Below are 20,257 nucleotides of genomic sequence, written 5' to 3'. Positions count from 1 at the left end.
TCTGCACTGATTATTATTATGTTGGGTTAAGTGAGATATACTCGGTTAACACCAGTGGCTGTGTACTATGCCAGACCAAAGTCAAGGACAGACCAAAACAGAAATTAAAGAAGTGTATCAGAGTGTGTGTCTGTATTCAGGAATTTTCTCACAATATGACATGTATTCAATATAGTGGCCTTTTGTAGTGTGATGTATGTGTTTCTATTCAATTGTAATGTGCCCAGGCTTTTGTGCAGTGTGTGTGGTATGACACCTGTAGAAGAGAGAACAACAGGTACAATAAGCACCCTATCCATCCTCCACAGATGCCTTATTTCCTGGGCAAGTTCTGTGTACTTGCTAATTTTTTCAGTGTATGCGTTTTGTATATTGTGAGTGTTTGGAATGGATATGTCTATAATGTATGTGATTTTATTGTTTCTCAATGAGTGTGATGTCTGGTCTGTTGTGGTAAATTGTTTTATCTGTGATTATGGCTCTGTCGTAGTACATTTTGTGCGTGTTGTTTTCCAAAACTGTTTGTGGAATGTATTTGTAGTATGGTTCGTGGATGTCTACTAATTTGTGTTTCTTGGCAAGCTCTTGGTGTATTATATTTGCTACTTGATTATGTCTGTGTAAATAATCTGTCTGTGCCAAGAGCTTGCAACCAGAGGTGATGTGTTGTATAGTTTCTGGCATGATGTGACATTTTCTGCATGTGTCATTTGTGAGTGTTGTATCTTTGAGTACGTGTTTTCTGTAGTTTTTAGTATTTACGACCTGATCCTGTATGGCAACAATAAATCTTCCATCTCCCCAAAGAGGCATCCCAGAGCTAACCAGCTGTTTGACGCAGTTTTGTTAACAAAATCCTGGGCCAGATCATAAGGCTGCCTGCCATGGAGTGCCTTTCGAACCCACAATTGCTTAATGGTGTCTATGCTTTTTATATGTTGTGTTGTGTATTGTGTCCATATGATGTGAGTGTAAGTTTAATGGTGTGTTATTTGAGTCTGCTAGAATTACTGCTTTATGTAACTGTAATGTTTCTTGTTTTTTGTAGAAAAACTCTCACAGTGACTGTATTTGTTTGTAGTGAAGGTTAACTATGTCAATCAGGCCACATCCGCCATCTTTACGTGGAAGGGTTAATCTTTCTGTGACGGATTTAGGATGATGTTGTTTATGCTTAGTAAGTGTTGTTCTTGTTTTCCTTTGGAGTTGCTCAAGATCTGTGTGAGTCCAATGTATAACTCCAAAAGAATATGTGAGTACTGGGATGACATATGTGTTTATTGCTTTAACTGTGTGTTTTGCATTTAACTGTGTTCTGAGAATAGCATTTAACCTACTTTGGTATTCTTTAATTAATCTTTGCTTTATTTGTGTATGTTCTGTTACTTTGGCCTGTTGGAATCCTAAATACTTGTAGAACTTGCCCTCTTCCATGGATTCAATAATGTCTCCATTTCCAAGTGCAAAACCTTCTTTCTTCAAGATTCCTTTTTCTATGTGAAGTGTTTTGCATTTATCTAGGCCAAATTCCATTTGTATATCCTTGGTGTATGAATGTGTGATTTGTAGGAGTTGATGAAGTTGTTTCTGTGTGGATACATAAAGTTTTATGTCATCCATGTACATGAGATGTGACAGTGTATACTGTGTTGTTTTTTCATGTCTGATATTGTAACCATATTGCGTGTTGTTTAACATGTTGGATAATAGATTCAGGGCTAAGCAGAAGCAGAGAGGACTCAAGGAATCTCCTCGAAAAATTCCTCGCCTAATAAAAATTTGGTTTGTTTGTATGGAAGTGTTACTAACCCTGAGATGTAGTGTTCTCCAGTGCTGCATAGTGTTTTGAAAGAATGCAATGAGTGATGGATGTATTTTGTACATGTGTAGGATATGTAGCAGCCAACTGTGTGGAACACTGTCGAATGCTTTTCTGTAGTCTATATATGCCATGTGCATGTTTCTGTGTTGTTTGTGTGCTTGCCGTAGAATTACTGAATCTATGAGTAACTGTTCTTTGCATCCCGTGGTTTCTACGACAACCTTTTTGTTGTTCTGTTAGAATGTCGTGTTCTTCAACATGTTTGTATATTTTGTTTGCGATACAGGATGTCAATAATTTGTAGTGCTGGAAGACATGTAATTGGTCTGTATTGCGTGGGGTCTGTGGTATTGTTGTTTTTAGGTTTCATGTAGGTGAAGCCCTGAGTAAGAAAATTTGGCATGTCTAGTGGATTGATGATGATGTGTGTTAGGTGTTTGGCTAGTTCCTGGTGCAGTGATGTAAACTTTTTGTATCAGAAATTGTGAATGTTGTCTACACCAGGTGTCTTCCAGTTGTGTGTTCTGTTAACAGTGCATTGGAAATCATGTATGTTTATTTCAGTACAGGGCATAGTTGGTATGTTGTGCAAGTTTCTGTTCTCCTCCTCGGGGCTTGTCTCAAGCCTTTTCTTACACAGCTGTTGCTAGGGCTAACCTTTCCCCTAGCAACACTACTAAATCCATTAATAAATCGATAAACAACAAAATTAAAAAAGAAGGGAGCGGGAGCAGCCATGCTCTTATTGTTTATCCAAAAGATATTGAAGGAACCAAGATAAACATGGGTGAAATAGAAAAGAAAATTACCTCAAATATTAAACCAAATAAACTTAAAATAAAAGTTACTGCCATAAGAAAGGTGAAAGGGGACGGCTTGTGCTTCAGAACTGGCAATAGGGCAGATGCCATAGCTCTAGAAAAAGCAATAGGGGAGCTTACAGACATGCAGTCTATGATAAGAACAAAGGTCTCTGAAGGCAGACGCCCAAGACTCATTTTATTAAACGTCCCCAACTCTGTAGAGGACGGGAGTATAGTCGAAACCATCTATGAACAAAATATATCACTCAATTCAATAGAGAAGCAAAAATTCCTGTCAGCCGCAAGAGTTAGTACCTCGATTAGGAATGGCAATGTACGGGAGAATTGCCGGCATGTCATCCTTAACACGACACCGGACATAAGGAATGTGTTGATAAAACAAAAATTTATTTCAATTCTATGGGCCAACATAACTCTAGATGACTATGTCCATATAACGCGCTGTTACAAATGCTGTGGTTTTAACCACATAGCGCATGACTGTGACTCTAAACAGTACTGTAGTCACTGTTCTAAAAGTCATAAATACAGTGAATGCAACAGAAAAGATCAACCTCCCTGCTGTATTAATTGCAAACTGTCAAACAGAGAGCTTACCCCAGAAGATCGTCAACCTACCAACCACAATGCCTTCCATTCTACATGCCAACACTCCATCAGAGCAAAGAAGCAAGCCATAGTCCAAACAAATTATGGATTCTAGGCCCTTCCAGAATATGAAACTGCTCCAGATTAATTTACAGCGCTCTAAAGCTGCTGCTACAGAAGCAATGCAAGTCACAAACCTACATCATGCAGACATAATAGCTGTACAGGAGCCGTACTGTTTTCAGAAGAAGATTGCCCTCTTTGGTAGCCTTCCAGTTTTTAATCATAATAATCCGACTGCAAACCCTCTTACTGGCATCATTCTGGTCAATAACAACCTTGATGTCCAGCTTATCCCACAACACACAAACAATTATTTCACCACCGTTCTGATTAAACATCACAGCACCCAGGTAATGATAATCTCTTTCTACTGCTCGCCTTATCACGACCTAACAGACCCGCTTGAAAAACTGCAGTCCACAATCCAGCAGCTTAATGGACTCCCAGTCCTGGTGGTGGGAGACTTCAACGCCAAATCCCAGGTCTGGTTTAGCCCCACTGAAGATCCGAGGGGCTACAAAGTGGTCGAGTTCATGAACAGTCTTAATATGCAATCACTGAATACCAGCCCTCTGCCCACTTACTCCTCTTCAACAGGAGAGAGTTGGGTCGACATCAGCATGGCAAACCCCCTCCTATACAGGCAAGGAGTCCAATGCAGCACTCTCGACGAGCACTCAGTAAGTGATCATAATTACATAGTGACTTGCATCAAGATGTCCGGGATAGAAAAGAAGAGGTGCATTAAACAAAATACCAACTGGATATACTATCAAGATATTATAAAGACCAACTGGAACATCAACTCTGTAGAACAAATCGACAATACCAAGGCCCTAGAAGAGGTCATCGAGCAGCTTCAGAACATCATTCTGCGTGCGTATCACACAGCAACCACTATAAAGGCAACGAAACAATCTGCACCCTGGTGGACAAAAGAGCTGTCCACCCAGAGAACCGACCTTAGGAAAGCCAGAAGAATATTCAGGAGGGAGACTAATTCAGACAGAAAAGAAACTCTCAGGCAGGAATACCTATCTAAACTCCGATGCTACAAAACTGAGATAAATAAAGCCCGTACAGACTCGTGGAGAAAGTTTTGTACCGATATGGGCGGTAAAAATCCCTGGTCTATCCCGTATTATGTCGCCAGGAAAAAAGTTAAAAATGCCAAAATACCCAATAATCTTCAGACGAATAACTTTAATGCCAGCTCCTCAATCGAAGACACAGTGGACAGCATCATCACGGACCTCTTTCCCGATGATGACCCTACAACAGATAACAACATTCATCTTTCCATCAGAAATAACGCCTCAAACTGTTGCACCAATGATGATGACTGACTCTTCACTTATCAAGAAATTGCCAACGAATTTTCTAATCTCAAGCTTCGAAAGGCCCCGGCCCAGATTTCATAACACCCCGTATGGCCAAGTTGGCCTATGAAGCCATCCCTTCAACTTTTACTGTTATATTCAACAAGTGCTTGCAGCTGGGTTATTTTCCCCACTGCTGGAAAACCGCCTCCATTAAGCTTCTCCCAAAAACTGGCAATCCTTCTAAGTCATCAGACTTTCGACCAATTTCCCTCCTTCCAGTCATTGGTAAGATACTGGATGGGCTGCTGACCAATAGGTTGCAGCACCACTGTGAGAAAAACAACTACATAAACAATAACCAATATGGATAGAAAAGGGAAGAGCGCTATCATCGCTCTGGACGACATGGTCAACTTTATTCGGAAGGCTAAAGAAAGAGGCGAGCATACGATGTTGGTTGCAATTGACTTTAAGGGCGCATTTGATCACGCCTGGTGGCCTGCAATTCTCGACGCCATTAAAAGCACCGGCTGCCCTAAAAACCTTTACGCTTTGTTAAACAGCTACCTAAGTGACAGGAAGATCAGTGTTAGCAGCAATAACCACACCTACCTCACTAAGAACATAAATAGGGGCTGCCCGCAGGGCTCTCGCTCCGGGCCTTTTCTGTGGAATATAATGCACAACAGTCTCCTGGATCTAAGCTCCTCTTTCCCTGCAGACTATCACTGCAGGCTTCAAGCCTACGCGGACGACACAGTCCTTGCACTTACTCATCGGAATCAAGAGGTGTTGCAAGCAAGGGCCAACAATATTTTAAAAGACATCTCGTCCTGGTGCCAGAACAGGAAACTTAAGATCAATCACGAAAAATGCTGCTGCATTGTCTTTCCCAGGACCACCCCTCTTCGTAAAGGCCCAACTATCAGGTTAGATGGGATCCGCATTAAAAATAAAGATACAATAAAATACCTTGGCATACAACTGGATAATAGGCTAACTTGGAAGCCTCACATCTATTATACCTATGAGAAAGCCCTAACAGTGATGCATTCTCTGGCCAGCATTGCCCGTAACAGGTGGGGGTACGGGAGCAATGCGTGCAGGCTGCTCTACAAGACGGTTCTCGAACCTATTCTGACTTATGGGTCAGAAGTCTGGGGTACTGCCATAGCAAAAGTGCACATCCAGCGTAAACTCCAGTCGGCACAGAGACTAGCATTAATTGCCATTACTAAAGCCTATAAGACCGCCCCAACAGACGCTCTTCAGATTATCGCCAACATCCTTCCTATAGACATCGTAATCAGGGAAAAAGTCTGGGTTTTCCAGCAACTTAATTTGACAACCGGTAAAATCACCAACGACCGCTTTAATAGTGTACTAAATCATCTCGTGAATAACTCTACATTATCCATTTTCTCTGATCATCTTATCAAGTATAACCTAGATTATAGCCCGCAGCCTTACTTCTACCACCCCAGAATAACTATCGACGAACTGTTCACCTTTGAAAGTCCGGCAGCCACCACAGGCCTCTGTGTTTACACTGATGGGTCAAAGACCGATGTTGGTGTAGGCAGTTCTGTCGTGGTCTTGAAGCATGAAAGCATAGTCTATCAGGCCAGGTATAGGTTGGCAGAGCACTGTACTGTGAATCAGGCAGAATCGCTCACCATCTGCAAAGCCTTACTTAGGATATCCAACAATATGGCGACCCATAACATCAAGAGCGCCACAATTCTCAGTGACAGTCGCGTGACACTGCTACAATTGAAAAAATTCAATATCAAGCTGAAGATCGTCCATGACAGTGTACGTATTATTCTTAACCTAAAAGACAAAATTCGCCTCAAGTTTGCCTGGGTGAGAGGGCACTCTGGAGTGCACGGAAACGAGAGGGCGGACCTCTTAGCCCGGACAGCACCAAACTGGCTACGAAACAACACTTTCGAGGTTACTCCAGTGGCTTGATTTACTACGAACATTTGCCAGCACTCCCTCAGCATCTGGCAGGAAAGGTGGGATCGTAGCACTACAGGCAGGACCACACATGACTACATCCCAAACATTCTGCAGAGACGCTACAACAAGCACCTGGTCCCGTCCTTTCAAATCACTCAATTGCTCACAGGTCATGGAAATTTCCGCGGGTACCTTTATAGGTTCTTACAGAAAACGAACGGTAAGTGTCCCTGCTCCCCCACGGAAGTCGAAGACTCAAATCACATAATTTGGCACTGCCCGCTCTACAGCAGGCAGCGCAGGACTATCATCACTGCAGTCCAAAATGAAAACGAACTTTGGCCATGCAACTACACAACTATGATCAGCAATAAAAATATCTTCAATGCACTAAAGACTTTTGCCATGGACATTGGCATATTAAACTGACTTTGTTTTGGACTCTTTCACGGCCAATTTCTGTCTTATTGTGTACTAATGTTCTGGCATAGCCCGTTCTGTGTGCCCTGTGTCTGCCGTGTCGCCATGTATCTGCTTTCTGCACGCGATTAATGTATTTGTCCAATGCCACCTGTAGTTGTTCACTATAGTTTTTGTTTACTACCATTTTGTCGCGATTACTCTCAGCCACCTCTCTGCAATGTCCTACATCATTGTACCTTTTGTTTTGATTACCTATTGTCATTTGTTTTACCTCGCGGTGTTCTATGTTATCTTTGCGTGTATATAGTTAACATTGTCGCGCCATTTCTGTTGTACTGTCCCCTGTATATGTCGGTTAAGTATTGTATAACTTTTGTATTTTTACTCAATTTTGTACTTTGTTTTGTTTATTAAATGCGATGCTAGGCGCCCATGGTCCCATGGACTTCCAATTTCTAACTTCACACTATCCTATTCCACTTTATTTCACCTTCTCTCAACACTCCTTATTACTTTACCTCTTCTTTCCTTTTCCTCCTAACGGCTATACCTCTGAGTGCGGCCCTTCTCCCCCTTTTCCCTCTGTTCTCCTCCTCGATCCAGCCTGCATCAGCATTGTGCGTGACAGCACTGGACCAAAGAGAAGACCAATATGTTGTGAGTTCTTCTTCTGTTGGTGTGCCACTGTGCTGTGTATCAGTGTTTGCTTTGTTATTAATTTGTCTGTAAAAGAGTTTTTCATTGTTTGTAAATAATTTATTTTGTTGTTTTCGTGGTGTACATGTTTTGTATCGTTTGAGTCTACATGCTTTGGCAGCAAGCTTTTGTTTTAGTGTATCAATATATTCTGTAATGCATGTGTTGTGATGTTCATGTTTTGTGTGTGTTTTTATTTTCTTGAAAATGTTTTTGAGCTGTTTCCTTAATTTGGGTGTTATGTTGTTTTTAGTGTATTGTGTCAGCCTGCCTAATTGCTGTCTAATGTCATTTATTTGTGTTTCTATTCTTCTCTGCCAGGCAGGCTTGTGATAGAATTGTGTTTTCTGTGTATTTGTCTGTGATTGTACTTTCAGTCCATGTTGTGTCACTACTGTGACTGCCCCAGCATAAACTAATGTATGAATGTCTGAGAGTGTAGAAATTGAATGAATGTAGTGTGGTAGTAAGTGAGTGTTTACATAATTTAGTGTTTTTCCTACTTCCTTTGAAGTGTTGATTTTTGGTATTCGTGGTCTTTGTGTGATATCTGTGCCTGTATATTTAGTGAGTGTTTCCTGAAATATAAGTGAGAGCATATTAACTAAATCCATGTCTATGTTATCAGTGATGGATGAGGAAGTGTCTGTAGTATCGTTAGTGGTAATTGTTGTATGTGTGTTATTATCAATGCTTGTTGCTGGATTATCCTGACAGGTTACATGATCTTCATTAATGTTAGATGTTTCTGTCTGTTGATGTATTTGATCAGCAACCTGTTGTTTTATAAGTTCAAGTGTTGTTTGTGGAATAAGGTTGTTGTGTATAATTGTTCTTTTTTGATCAACAACCCTTTTTTCGGTGACAGTGAGATGAGGATACTGTTGTGTGAATCTATGGTGTAGTTGTTGTCTGTATGCTGTCATGTTTGTTTCGAGTTTTGTGATCGTGTAGTAAGTACAAATGATAAACTCCTTCATTTCTACTGTCCATTTCATCCATTGGCATGGTTTTCCAGTTTTCGTGGTCTGTGGATGCATTGCCACAGAAACACCAAGGATGGGTTGGTTCCTCACATCTGTTGATGGCTTTGCAGTAGCCATGCTTGGCCGGTGCTGCTTTCGCCAAGAGAGCAACCAAGAGAGACTGTGGCCTATTTTTCGAACGTGAGCCTCTGCCTAACCCACAAACGTGGACCTTGTTAACCCGGGCGACGTCCGAGCTGGTATCACACTTTGATCTGGTTATTACCATAATAAATATCTCCCTAGAATGTGGGTGTGGTCACTCTTAGCTTCATTTCTCCCCATAGACCTTACGGGCATGGGTGTCCCTACCAGGAGCTTGTGCTCCAGCCTGCACTGCGCTATGGATCAGTAAAATTACTGGGCTCTCTCACCACGACCAGGTGGTGACCATGAGAGAGTTGTTATTATTATTGTTGTTATTATTATTATTGTTGTTATTATTATTATTATCAACTCGTCTCGATTATATATATAGATAAATCAAAAATGTTCATTATTAATGAATAATAACTACAGTACTCTAATTCTTAGCTTTATAGTCTTTGTGCTCTCTAAGCAAAAAAAGGCCTAAAACCTCAAAAAAGTATTCTAATTTAACTTTAAAATAATTTTATAAGTGTTTCATTTTTTATACTTCTAACATAACATGTTCAAACTGATTGTAACAATTTAAAAATCACTTATAAAATAATTAAATACATATTATTACATAAAACATACCATCGCAATCTTTAAGATGCTTGTCTGTTAATTCAAACATTAAAGATGAATTTGCCCCAGGTGATTTGTTGCCAAATTTTATTTGTCCATAACCTCCTTGACCTTGAACTAACAATGCATCCATTACAGTTAAATTATTTCTGCAAAAAAAATTATATACATAATTATTAAAACAAAACACGCTCTCTAATAAAATGCAATAAACATTTTAAAAATAGATTTATTCTAATTTCACTTTTAAAATAAATAATTTTAGAATACAGTTAAGATTTTTATATTATAATTAAATTTTTAAATAAATAATTGTAACAAAATTTATAAAAATATAACTTATGTTTTTCATAACTTAAACTGTTAAATACCTTATTAAAATTAATGATGATTTAAGAATATCATCCTTTGGAGCAAACCCAATATGTACTCTAATTCTCATGCCAGGAGTCAATAACATTGCAATTGTATGCCTATGTGATTGTACACCAAAATATTCTTCTAACGTTTTTCTGTAAGTAGGAACTGGATTTTCTGGCTTAGGCTACAACAGAAAACAAAACAATTTACAAAATATAATTATTATAATAAAAAACATTCATATAAATTACACTTTTACATCAGTTCAAATACTTACATTATATTCCTCTAAATCATGTAATATAAATGCACTGTGATCATTATTATCTGCTTCTTTTAAAATGTTACCATCTTTTCCAAGTCTCTGTGATAGCATCTCAATAGCTGTTTTTGGACTAGGATATAATGCTAATGGTACTATTTGTATTAATACTGGAAGACTAGAAGGATTTTCTAATGTAAAGTCTCTTATCTAAATTAATACAAAGAAAAAATAATTATATATATTTATATATACACACACTATTAATATATATTATACTTTTGCTCAAAAGTTAACAATGAAACAAATATAAAAACAAACATAAAAAGCATTTCATAAATTGTGATAAAAATGGGACTGTGTATAATGTTTACTGTTTAGTAAAACAGTTACAATACAGACAAAATAAAAATTGATTCGAAATCATTGAAGGTACACAAGTATAAATGCTTAGAACACTAGCTCACAACTGTCAAAGAAAGAAATAGAATATATGATGTTCTCTTGTTGAAGACAAGTAATACATACTAAATTCAAACTGAAATTGTCAATAACTTCTTGAGATATCATTATCCACTTCTATTGAAAAGCTCATTCTAATCAAAATGAATTTTGAAAAAATACTGCAACTGGCAACACATCTTTCCTAGTATTATAGACCTGTTTAATTGAACCTAATTCCACAAAATCTTTCTAACTCTTCCATGTGAGTTAGAAAAACTTTTGAAAATAAAGAATCTATCAGTTGAGTTGTATGCAACATTCAATATTGTTTATTAAGAAAAAAAAAATCAGTTATCTATTCCTGAAATCTAAGGTTATAGGATTTCATTCCAATAACATACATCAATGACAAATTATTTCATAGTTTATAAGTTCTTGTAATGACTACATAATTTTAATATTTTTATATGTACAATACATATCAATAATAATCTTTATTTTAAGTTCCATTCTTAACTTTTAAACACAAATTCTGACAATTATAATTTTCATTTTATAAATTATTCATAGTTCCAATATGCATTAATCTCAGAACTCAAACATCTTAATTTACTTAATAAAGTTTGTATTAATTTTAAATCATGTTAAATAACAAATAATTTTTTAAATCTAAAATAAAAAACATTATTTTGTGAAATATTATAAATATTAAATTTATTTCTCATAAAAACTATCAAAATATATTTTTCATGTTTTTGTCTTTAGCAAGTGATATCATAAGTTATTAGTAAAAGGATTTTTATATTTAAATTTGATAATGCTAGAGTTAACAATATATTTATATTGAAATCATGTAAATTAAATTTTACTTGATAAAAATGATTTGTTAAGGCTTTATAAAATATCTCTTACTTGGCCCAAAAATAATGGTTTCCAAAGAGAAAAAAATGACTATAATGATAAGAAATCTAGAAATATAAAAGGTGCAAGCTGCTAGAAAATAAAAAAAAAGGAAAATGTACCAGAAAAATCTTCGTAGCAAAAACAATTATTATTAGAATATATCAAAGGTATCTATTACAAACTAGAAAAGTTTTAGGAAACTTCATGAGTTATTACAAGCAAAAATGATTATTAAAATTTGAAATGATTAAAATGAAAAAACTCAAAATATTCTGTGATGAAGTCAATAGCTAGCTTGATATCCAATAAATCATTTCTTCTTATAGATAAATACTTTAAACTATTAAATCAAATTTAAAAATAATAAATAACTGTGTGTTCATAAAACAGAGCAGTATATTATCGTCATTGTCATAAATTTAAAATTTAATAAACTCCAATAACCACCACCTGATAAGTTGCTGAGGGAATTTTTAATTAAGAAAACAAACGTTTTCGATCTATTCCATAGATCATCTTCAGGTTTAAACTGACGAACAAAAATAATTCCAAAGAATGGAACACAAAATATTTAAATTCAAAAAACCCGACAACGGAGCAACTATTTAAAATTAGAATTAAAGCGCAAAAAATACCCAAATGTAAATTAACAAACACACAACAATATTAAAGTTATTAGTACACGCTAAAAATCATTTAACAGATAATAAAATATTAAGGTTCTCCAAATCCGTCGTTGGATGGGAAGAGGCGAAAATCGTCAAACAAATATATTCTCCAACTTTAGCAAAGACAGCGGAAAAAATAGAAATTTACAAGAGTAGACTCGAGAATAGATGCATTAACGCCAGGGACGCTGAGGGATTACCATCAGCTTGGAAATTTGCAATTAAGAGACTTACAAATGGCTCATGATTTGCGATGTGTTTCGTATTTGGAGAACCTTAATATTTTATTATCTGTTAAATGATTTTTAGCGTGTACTAATAACTTTAATATTGTTATGTGTTTGTTAATTTACATTTGGGTATTTTTTGCGCTTTAATTCTAATTTTAATTAGTTGCTCCGTTGTCGGGTTTTTTTGAATTTAAATATTTTGTGTTCCATTCTTTGGAATTATTTTTGTTCGTCAGTTTAAACCTGAAGATGATCTATGGAATAGATCGAAAACGTTTGTTTTCTTAATTAAAAATTCCCTCAGCAACTTATAAGGTGGTGGTTATTGGAGTTTATGTTTTTTGCTGAGTACGTTTATGTTCAATAACATGTCTTTATTTAGACCCTTTAAAGCATGTGGTGTCTGTGAATGATACAGTAACATCAGTTTAAGTTTCAAAGTTCCTAAAGCATTGGCTCCAAAAAAAGAGTTAATCTATCTTTCTCAACTTTAAAACCTGAAGAACGTTCTTCACGAGAAATAAAAGTTCACGCTGGTATATTTTTCCAATAAAGCCCAGTCTCATAAACATTAAAGATTAGGTCTGGAGAATAGGTGCCTTGTTCTAAATAACCCTGAAATTCCTTAGGAAAAGCAGCCACTGCTGCAACATCTGCATTTGCTGCTTCACCACATAATTTTACACTACAACAGTTACTTCAGGATTTAAATCTCATAAACCAACCCTTGCTTCCCAAAAAAGTTTCTTCGCCTCCATGTGTCTCCTTAAGATTATCAAAAATTGATTTTGCTTTTTCATTTATAGCAGCTTGAGTCAAGGGAATGTTTTTTTGATTTGTATCATCCACCCATAACAATAACAATTTTTCCATTTTTTCAAAAATTTTACCTCTACTGGTAACTCACATGTTTTACATTTACTGCCATAGACTGTTGAGCAGAGTGTTTAATTTTATCTTCATTTATCATAATGGTAGTAACAGTTGATGGAGGTAAGTTCAAAGATCTACAGACATCAGGGCATGTTTGTCCATTTTCCATTTGTCAAATAACTGCCATTTTTGTTTCTAGGGAGATAGATTGACGTGCTTTCTTAACATGTTTAGATAACTCTGGTGTACTTCTTTTATCTGAGATAATAACCCTCCTTTATTCTTGTATTTGTGGGTACTTAAACATTTAGTATTTTAATATTAATTTAATGTAAATGTATAAATACCCAACAATATTAAACAGAAAAAATAAATATATTCAATAAAAATCTTGTTTTAATGAATGTACAATGTCGCGGCTCAGTAAATATGTTCAACACTGAAACAAAAATCAGTCTAGCATGGGAGCACTGCATGACAAAATGCAAATTACACAGTGGCGTTATTGTGAATCAGCATAAACAAAGGGCTACCAGTATATATATATGCTGAGCCATAATTAGGCTAAGAACAAAAATAAAATGTTTCTAGCATAAGAACTAAAATTTCTTCTCTTGGAAATAAAAATATATTTATTACCTTAATTTTAAATGTCTGATAAAATAATTCACAAATCAATCTTTGCCACTATTTGCTTTATTAATTCAAATTATGCTGTAAACAACTATCAGAAAAAAATGTGACATAAAAAGAGAGTCCACCAATAATGTATCATCATTTAGGAAAAGACAAAAACTAAAAATTTTTAAATTTGTTCTATTTTTCAAATTTGTAGTTCCATTCTACATTTTCCATTCCTTTTACCTTACCTGAGTATGTCCATTTTAAATGGATGAAAATGTTAGTAAATTCATTGAAACTTTTAACTGGCATTGGCATTTTTTATTGAGAAACTTATTTCACAAAATAATGCTGAAACTATTTTAAATTACTGAAAGTTAATCTGGTAAATCTAATCACAATTTAGATTTAAAAGATAATTATTTTTATAATTAATATTTATATAATAATATATTGAGATATATTTTAATACTAACTGTTATATTTCCAATTTGGGTAATTGGAAATCTCAAATGACATCTATTACAAAGACGTGGCCATTGTAAAGACACACGAGCTTTCAGAAGAAATCCTCTGACTTCACTAGTATCAAGTTGAAATGTCAAATTCATACTAAAAATTATATATATAAATAATATTAATTTAATAAAATAAAATTTTCTTCTTTCTTCATAATAAAAATAATAATAATAGAGAATATTTTGATACCTTTTCTCCCCATTATCTAAAATTGCTTGCCATCTCTGACGTAAATTTTTATATAATTCAAGATCCATATCACCAACATCTGATGGTAATCCCATTCCCAAAAGCCACTGATGACCCACTAAAAACATCAAAATATCATTTTATGATAATGTTTTTAATAAATAAATGAAATATCCATCATAAATTAATGGATAGCAACAGGAGACAAATGAAAATTATTTTGTGAATATAATGAGATATTAATTTATAGATAAGTAAATCCAATCTCTCATTATATTCACAAAAGTCAATAAAATTTACATTTATTCTGTACATTTTACACATTTTGTTTAACACATGAAATGAATTTGATTCATTATTTAAGCCATATTTAAAATTATGTTTTAAATTACATCTAAAACATTATTAAAAAATACTTGAAATTAACATAAAAATTAATTCATTTCACATTTATATTTTGTATTTTACAATTTTTCCTGTTATATTTTCATTAAAATATTTTGAATCCTCTGCAAATATGAATGATGCATCAATCATATTTGCAGAGGATTCAAAACTTGCATCATAATGAAAAAAAAAATTATAACTAGAAACTAAATATGTAAAAGTTAGAACTAGACTGACAATAAATTTAAAATTAAATGTATGACAGTTAATTTGATAAATGAAAGCAATATAGCAAAACAGTACTTAAAAATAATCAAAATACTAATGTATCAATATAAACACATAGCCTTAGCCTTATTTTAGTTACATAGATTTTTGTCAAACATGTTTTAATGTGTTTGACAAAATTCCATATATATCTTGTATGATTATATAATCTGACTTAAAGGTCTGGAAGTAAAAATGCCTCTCTGGCTGACAGATATCCAGACAGTACTGTATAACTGATAATGCATCTACATGATAATCAAAAATTCAGTCCCTCTGCAGTAATGCTGAACACTAAAAATTTTTGTACTTGAGATAATTCTGATAATGCATACCTTCAGGCATTTTACCTGCATTTTGCATGCACTTTTTCTGATTTCTCAAAAACTTGTATTAATTTAGGTTTTCATTTTGCAATTTAAAGAAAGTTGGACTATTAGTAATAATAATATTAACAGAAATTAATCATTATAACATTTAAAAATTAACAGTGGTGTAGCTACATATTCAGTTCCCTAAAGCAACTAGAGTCGGTGAACCCCTTGTTCCTCGGAAGAAGTCTTGCAAAATTTATTTTGAACATTTAATTTAAAAACATATATCTAATTATTTCAATTTAAAACCTTACTTAATAACAGTTTATTTGAGATTCAAGGCATTTCAACAATAAGATATTCAATTTAATAAATACCAATATAATAATAAAACAAAATATAATCCTTTAAGTACTGAGTACCTAATAATATTTACTACATATTATATAAACTGGCATAATGTATGCAAGTTTGGTTTCATAATAAATACATGATAATACATTTAAAAAAAAGCTTCAAAATTGTTTTCTTCTTGCTTTTTTGTTTGCAAAATCAGTCAAACACTTTCTCCAGATCAAGTTGACAAGCTATTGTTTTCTCAATTGATATAGTAGCCAGAGCTAAAATGGTGTTGTGACATGCTACTTAAATAAGTTTTGATTAATTTTAGTTTTGAAAAACTTTGTTCTGCTGTCACTGTCATCACTAGTAAAGTTAAAAAAAATTAAGCATACTGCAATAATGTCAGTGAAGCTACTTGAGGTGTGAATTAATAATAGTTTAGCAACTTTGCATATAGAAGTAATTTCTTTTATCTGAGTATAAAAAAACATTTTAAATCTAAGCACTTGAAGTCCAAAACTAAACAAAATGTCGGAGGGATATGCTGATTGTAACAATTCAGATCTTTCCAGAACATTTTATCAGAACTTCACTTTACCCCACACCAGAATGTAATCAATTACGTACCTCAAAGCCTGTTACTGGTGTGCAATTAACATCAAAAACGAAAAATAAATTTCACAAGCGTTTTCAAACTTTCAACAGTTCTTCTTCAGGCGGCGACAAATTTCCATTAGAACGTCATTAAATACGATTATTATTATTTCATTCAAAGGTTCAAAAATATTCATAAAATTTATTTTTTTGTTTTTGATGTTAATTGCATTACATAGCAGGCTTTGAGGTACAGAACTTATTTTTATCAGATGACATGACAAGATATGCAGGCGATAAGCACTTAAAAAGTGTATATAATTGTCAAATGGATTCAAATCTAATAGTTAATTGATTAATTATTAAATCCAAAAATTTTTTTACAAATGTTTTTACAAGTTTTTATTTTACCCTTTCTAACTTGGCACCCTCATGATTCGTGTGCCTGGAGCAGTTTTCTCCAACTGTTCCACAGTAGCTACGCCTCTGAAAATTAATGAAATGTTGCTTAGTGTGTAGGTTTGAATTATGTGAGAGTTACATTTAGAAGTGTGCGCACAAACAAAAATTTTCACACTAGAAATACATTAAAACTCCAAAAGACTCATTTTTTTTTTTTAATGTGTAAGTAATTATCAACTTTATCTTATTTAAATAAAAAAAATTGCTTTAAGTTAAATAAAACCTGTAATAAAACACTTATATACTGAATAAAAAATTGCCTTAGAAAAATTCAATAAGCGTACTTGTTTAATAGAAATGTAAATAATATACAGGTGCCAAGTGACTTTTTTATTGCTACAGTTAGTGATTAATTTCATGTCTATTTTTTAAACCTGGTATAAATATATCTAGTGCATCAGTTTAATTCTTACACATGTAATAAGACTTATTTATTATTAATTTGCATTATAAAATTATATTACTTTAAAATTATTTTTTCCCACATTGTATAAATTGTGATCAAACTGCACATCTTTTTATTTTAAAGCTTCAAAAATTAATACAGATTACTTTTAAATTCTTTTATTCTTGCTTAATGTTCTTTTATTGACAGCATGGTAGGCATTAGGAGCTGCAGGACCCAATTGGAAATTCTGCTTTTCCAACTTCCTACATGTTTGGAAACTTTTTGTTATTTTGGTTTATTCATTTGAAATTAAAGTGATAAACACTTAATAATCTAACAAATAAAATGTGTATTTTTGTTTTGAATATTACAGTTTTATTTTTGTGTAAAATGAGCTCAAACTAAACAATTTTATTTTCTTATATCATGCTCAAATACTTTTTGTCAGGAATTGTAATGTTTGTTTCCTGACTGTTCCAGACACAAAAAAGTAGCAATTTTTCATAAACACTCCTTGTAATCCCCTAAGTATTGTGATAATCTTAAAATTGGTACATATTATCCATCAATAACTGCACTATTTTTCAACAAATATAAATTTTTTTTATTCGAATTGTTAAACACAAGATTGTGTTATTAACTCAATCACTTTTGGCTTTTGACTCCACCTAATCAGAGTTAATAACACAATCTTATGTTTAACAATTCGAATAAGCAATCTAGCACAACACGGTTTCTCTACGACTGACAATAAATTTTTTTCCCATTAGAAGGTGTTTGCAAGCAACAATATTTGCCTTATTTTAATATGTTCATGTAATTTACATTTCTTCTTGAAAATTTAAAATATGAAAAATTGTTGCATGATGGAGAATTTTGAGCATTTTTGCATTCTGCACCCCAAAATAATTAGAAACAGTCATTAACTTAACAAGGAGCCAAAAATTGTGTTGCCTAGCACTATCTACATACCCAATTACCTGGGTAATAGTGAGATACAATTAATTGGGTGCCTGAATACTATTCTGCAGTTAAACTAGAAATTTCTACAAAAATGATTTACTTGTTTATATTAACATTTTAAATATAGTTAATATTTTTGGATACTTACTTGATGTTGTTGTAGGTAAGCCACTGTAACATTTTTGTTTACATTCTCTTCTGGGGTCAAAGAATATTTTTCCTATCTGAAAATTTATTATAAACATTTAAATTATTCTTACATAATAATTAATGTGATTATTTTGTAATATGGTAATTATAATTAGAAATGAATCAATTTAACATTAAAAATTCTTATAGTTTATTAATATATGTAAATATGAATTTATTACATCATTAAAATTACAACAGTTAGTCACATCTGTACAGAAAAAAAATTATGTCATTGCTATTAAAAATTCATTTCAATTATTGGTTATAATTCATAGCCAATATAACGAGTTTATCATTAATATTAAAACAGTCAAAAACGGTAATGGAAAAAATAAATAAAAGAAATATTTAAAAAATCAAAACTTAACCAGATTTTATTCTACACTTTAAAATTTTACAATACAGAAATTATCAAACACTAATCATTAAGAAACTGTATGTAATGTTCTATGAAAAAAATAGTGGTCTCTCATAGTTCAAATTTAATTCATTCTAAGAGACCATTCAAACTCTAAATCATTTGAAGTTCAAATTATTTTTTAATCCTTTCCAGACCCTAAACAATATCCATTTTAATAATTTAAAACAGCAAATACACAAAGTAAAAATAATTAAATGCCCTAATAATAAATTAAAATATGAAAACAATAAATAAAATACGTAAATACTGTATAATAAAATGAAAATTGCATTTACTGGTTGCATATAGTCTACTTTTGGTATCTTAAACATGAATATCAGATAAGCTTTTGTACATGCAATAATACCTTTCTCATCTCACATTCATTAATATTACAACCTTCCTCTTAGGCTTCATGCTTCCACAAACTTCTAGAAAGCCATGGTTAATAAATACAGGTTATAAACTTTATGGAATACTATGAATTGGGTTGAACAGATTTTGCATATGTTTAGTAGCTATCTTTACTTAACATGATGTATGATCTAATTATAACAGTTGTGAAATTTAACACATTATTGCTAATGTCAGATTATATTATTAGTTTAGAAGCTTATTTTGAACCTTTTACTTCACATTTTGTTTAAATAAAATCAAATTAAAATATCTTTAAATAAAAAGCATATCAAACAAATTATTCTTTTTGAGTTTTGGAGAGAATATAAAGTCAGTAAAAAAATTTATAATGTATATTGAGAAGATACTCCTAAACTTTGAATGGATTAAAAAATTTTGAACTACAGAATCTACAAAATGTAAGGAGCACCCAAACATTGTCAACAAAAAAAATTTCAGAAAGAAATTGTTAAAAATCAATGAAAAATTCACAATATATATAACCAAAAACACTAAAAATAAAGCAAAACAGCATTGAAAACATATGAGCATAACACAAGACTGAGTACAAAAGATGACTCAGGTGCACAACAGATTGTGTTCATGCTTTGAACACATTTTTTCCTTTGTACTGCAGTTTGAACTTTGAAGTGAATTTTTCTCAAATTTAACCTCTGAACTTTGAAGCATTCAAAGCATCAGGTATCACTGTATATGTATACATATAACACACACACACACACACACACACACACACAATATAAGTTATATACATATATTATTATTTTTTTCTCTAGAACATTATTAATTTTTAGAATCATGTTTTTCATTTTGTGACAAATGATTATTTACAATTATTGATTCTGATTATTAATAGTCAATGAAACATGATTTAATATTGATTATTAATATCATACTTTCATGGACTGTTTGGCATGTTGGACTATCCTGGGAGACCATAAAATCAGAAATTTCAATATGATAAAAACCAGCATGCCAGTTTAATTGAAGTTATACATCCCTCTCCAAAGGACATACAAA

General features: G+C 33.0%; 1 protein-coding gene across 2 annotated transcripts in view; it reads right to left on the bottom strand.

Annotated features, from left to right (window-relative positions):
* Tmem131 (Transmembrane protein 131) overlaps positions 1–20,257 on the bottom strand; it is a 176,332-nt gene that overhangs the window by 54,191 nt on the left and 101,884 nt on the right. For both annotated transcript variants that reach the window (XM_067280042.1, XM_067280043.1), the window contains exons 20-25: positions 18,377–18,452; positions 14,512–14,629; positions 14,280–14,415; positions 10,080–10,274; positions 9,814–9,986; positions 9,452–9,591 (exon numbers count right to left, since the gene is read on the bottom strand). In XM_067280042.1, the coding sequence (XP_067136143.1) occupies positions 9,452–9,591; positions 9,814–9,986; positions 10,080–10,274; positions 14,280–14,415; positions 14,512–14,629; positions 18,377–18,452 (838 nt within the window). The remainder of the gene's footprint in view (positions 1–9,451; positions 9,592–9,813; positions 9,987–10,079; positions 10,275–14,279; positions 14,416–14,511; positions 14,630–18,376; positions 18,453–20,257) is intronic.

The sequence above is a fragment of the Centruroides vittatus genome, unplaced genomic scaffold (genome assembly GCF_030686945.1).
Source record: "Centruroides vittatus isolate TY-2023 unplaced genomic scaffold, ASM3068694v2 contig_880, whole genome shotgun sequence".
Lineage (NCBI taxonomy): Eukaryota > Metazoa > Arthropoda > Arachnida > Scorpiones > Buthidae > Centruroides > Centruroides vittatus.
Note: the sequence above shows the minus strand (reverse complement) of the source record. Positions and strands in the feature narration are given on the sequence as shown.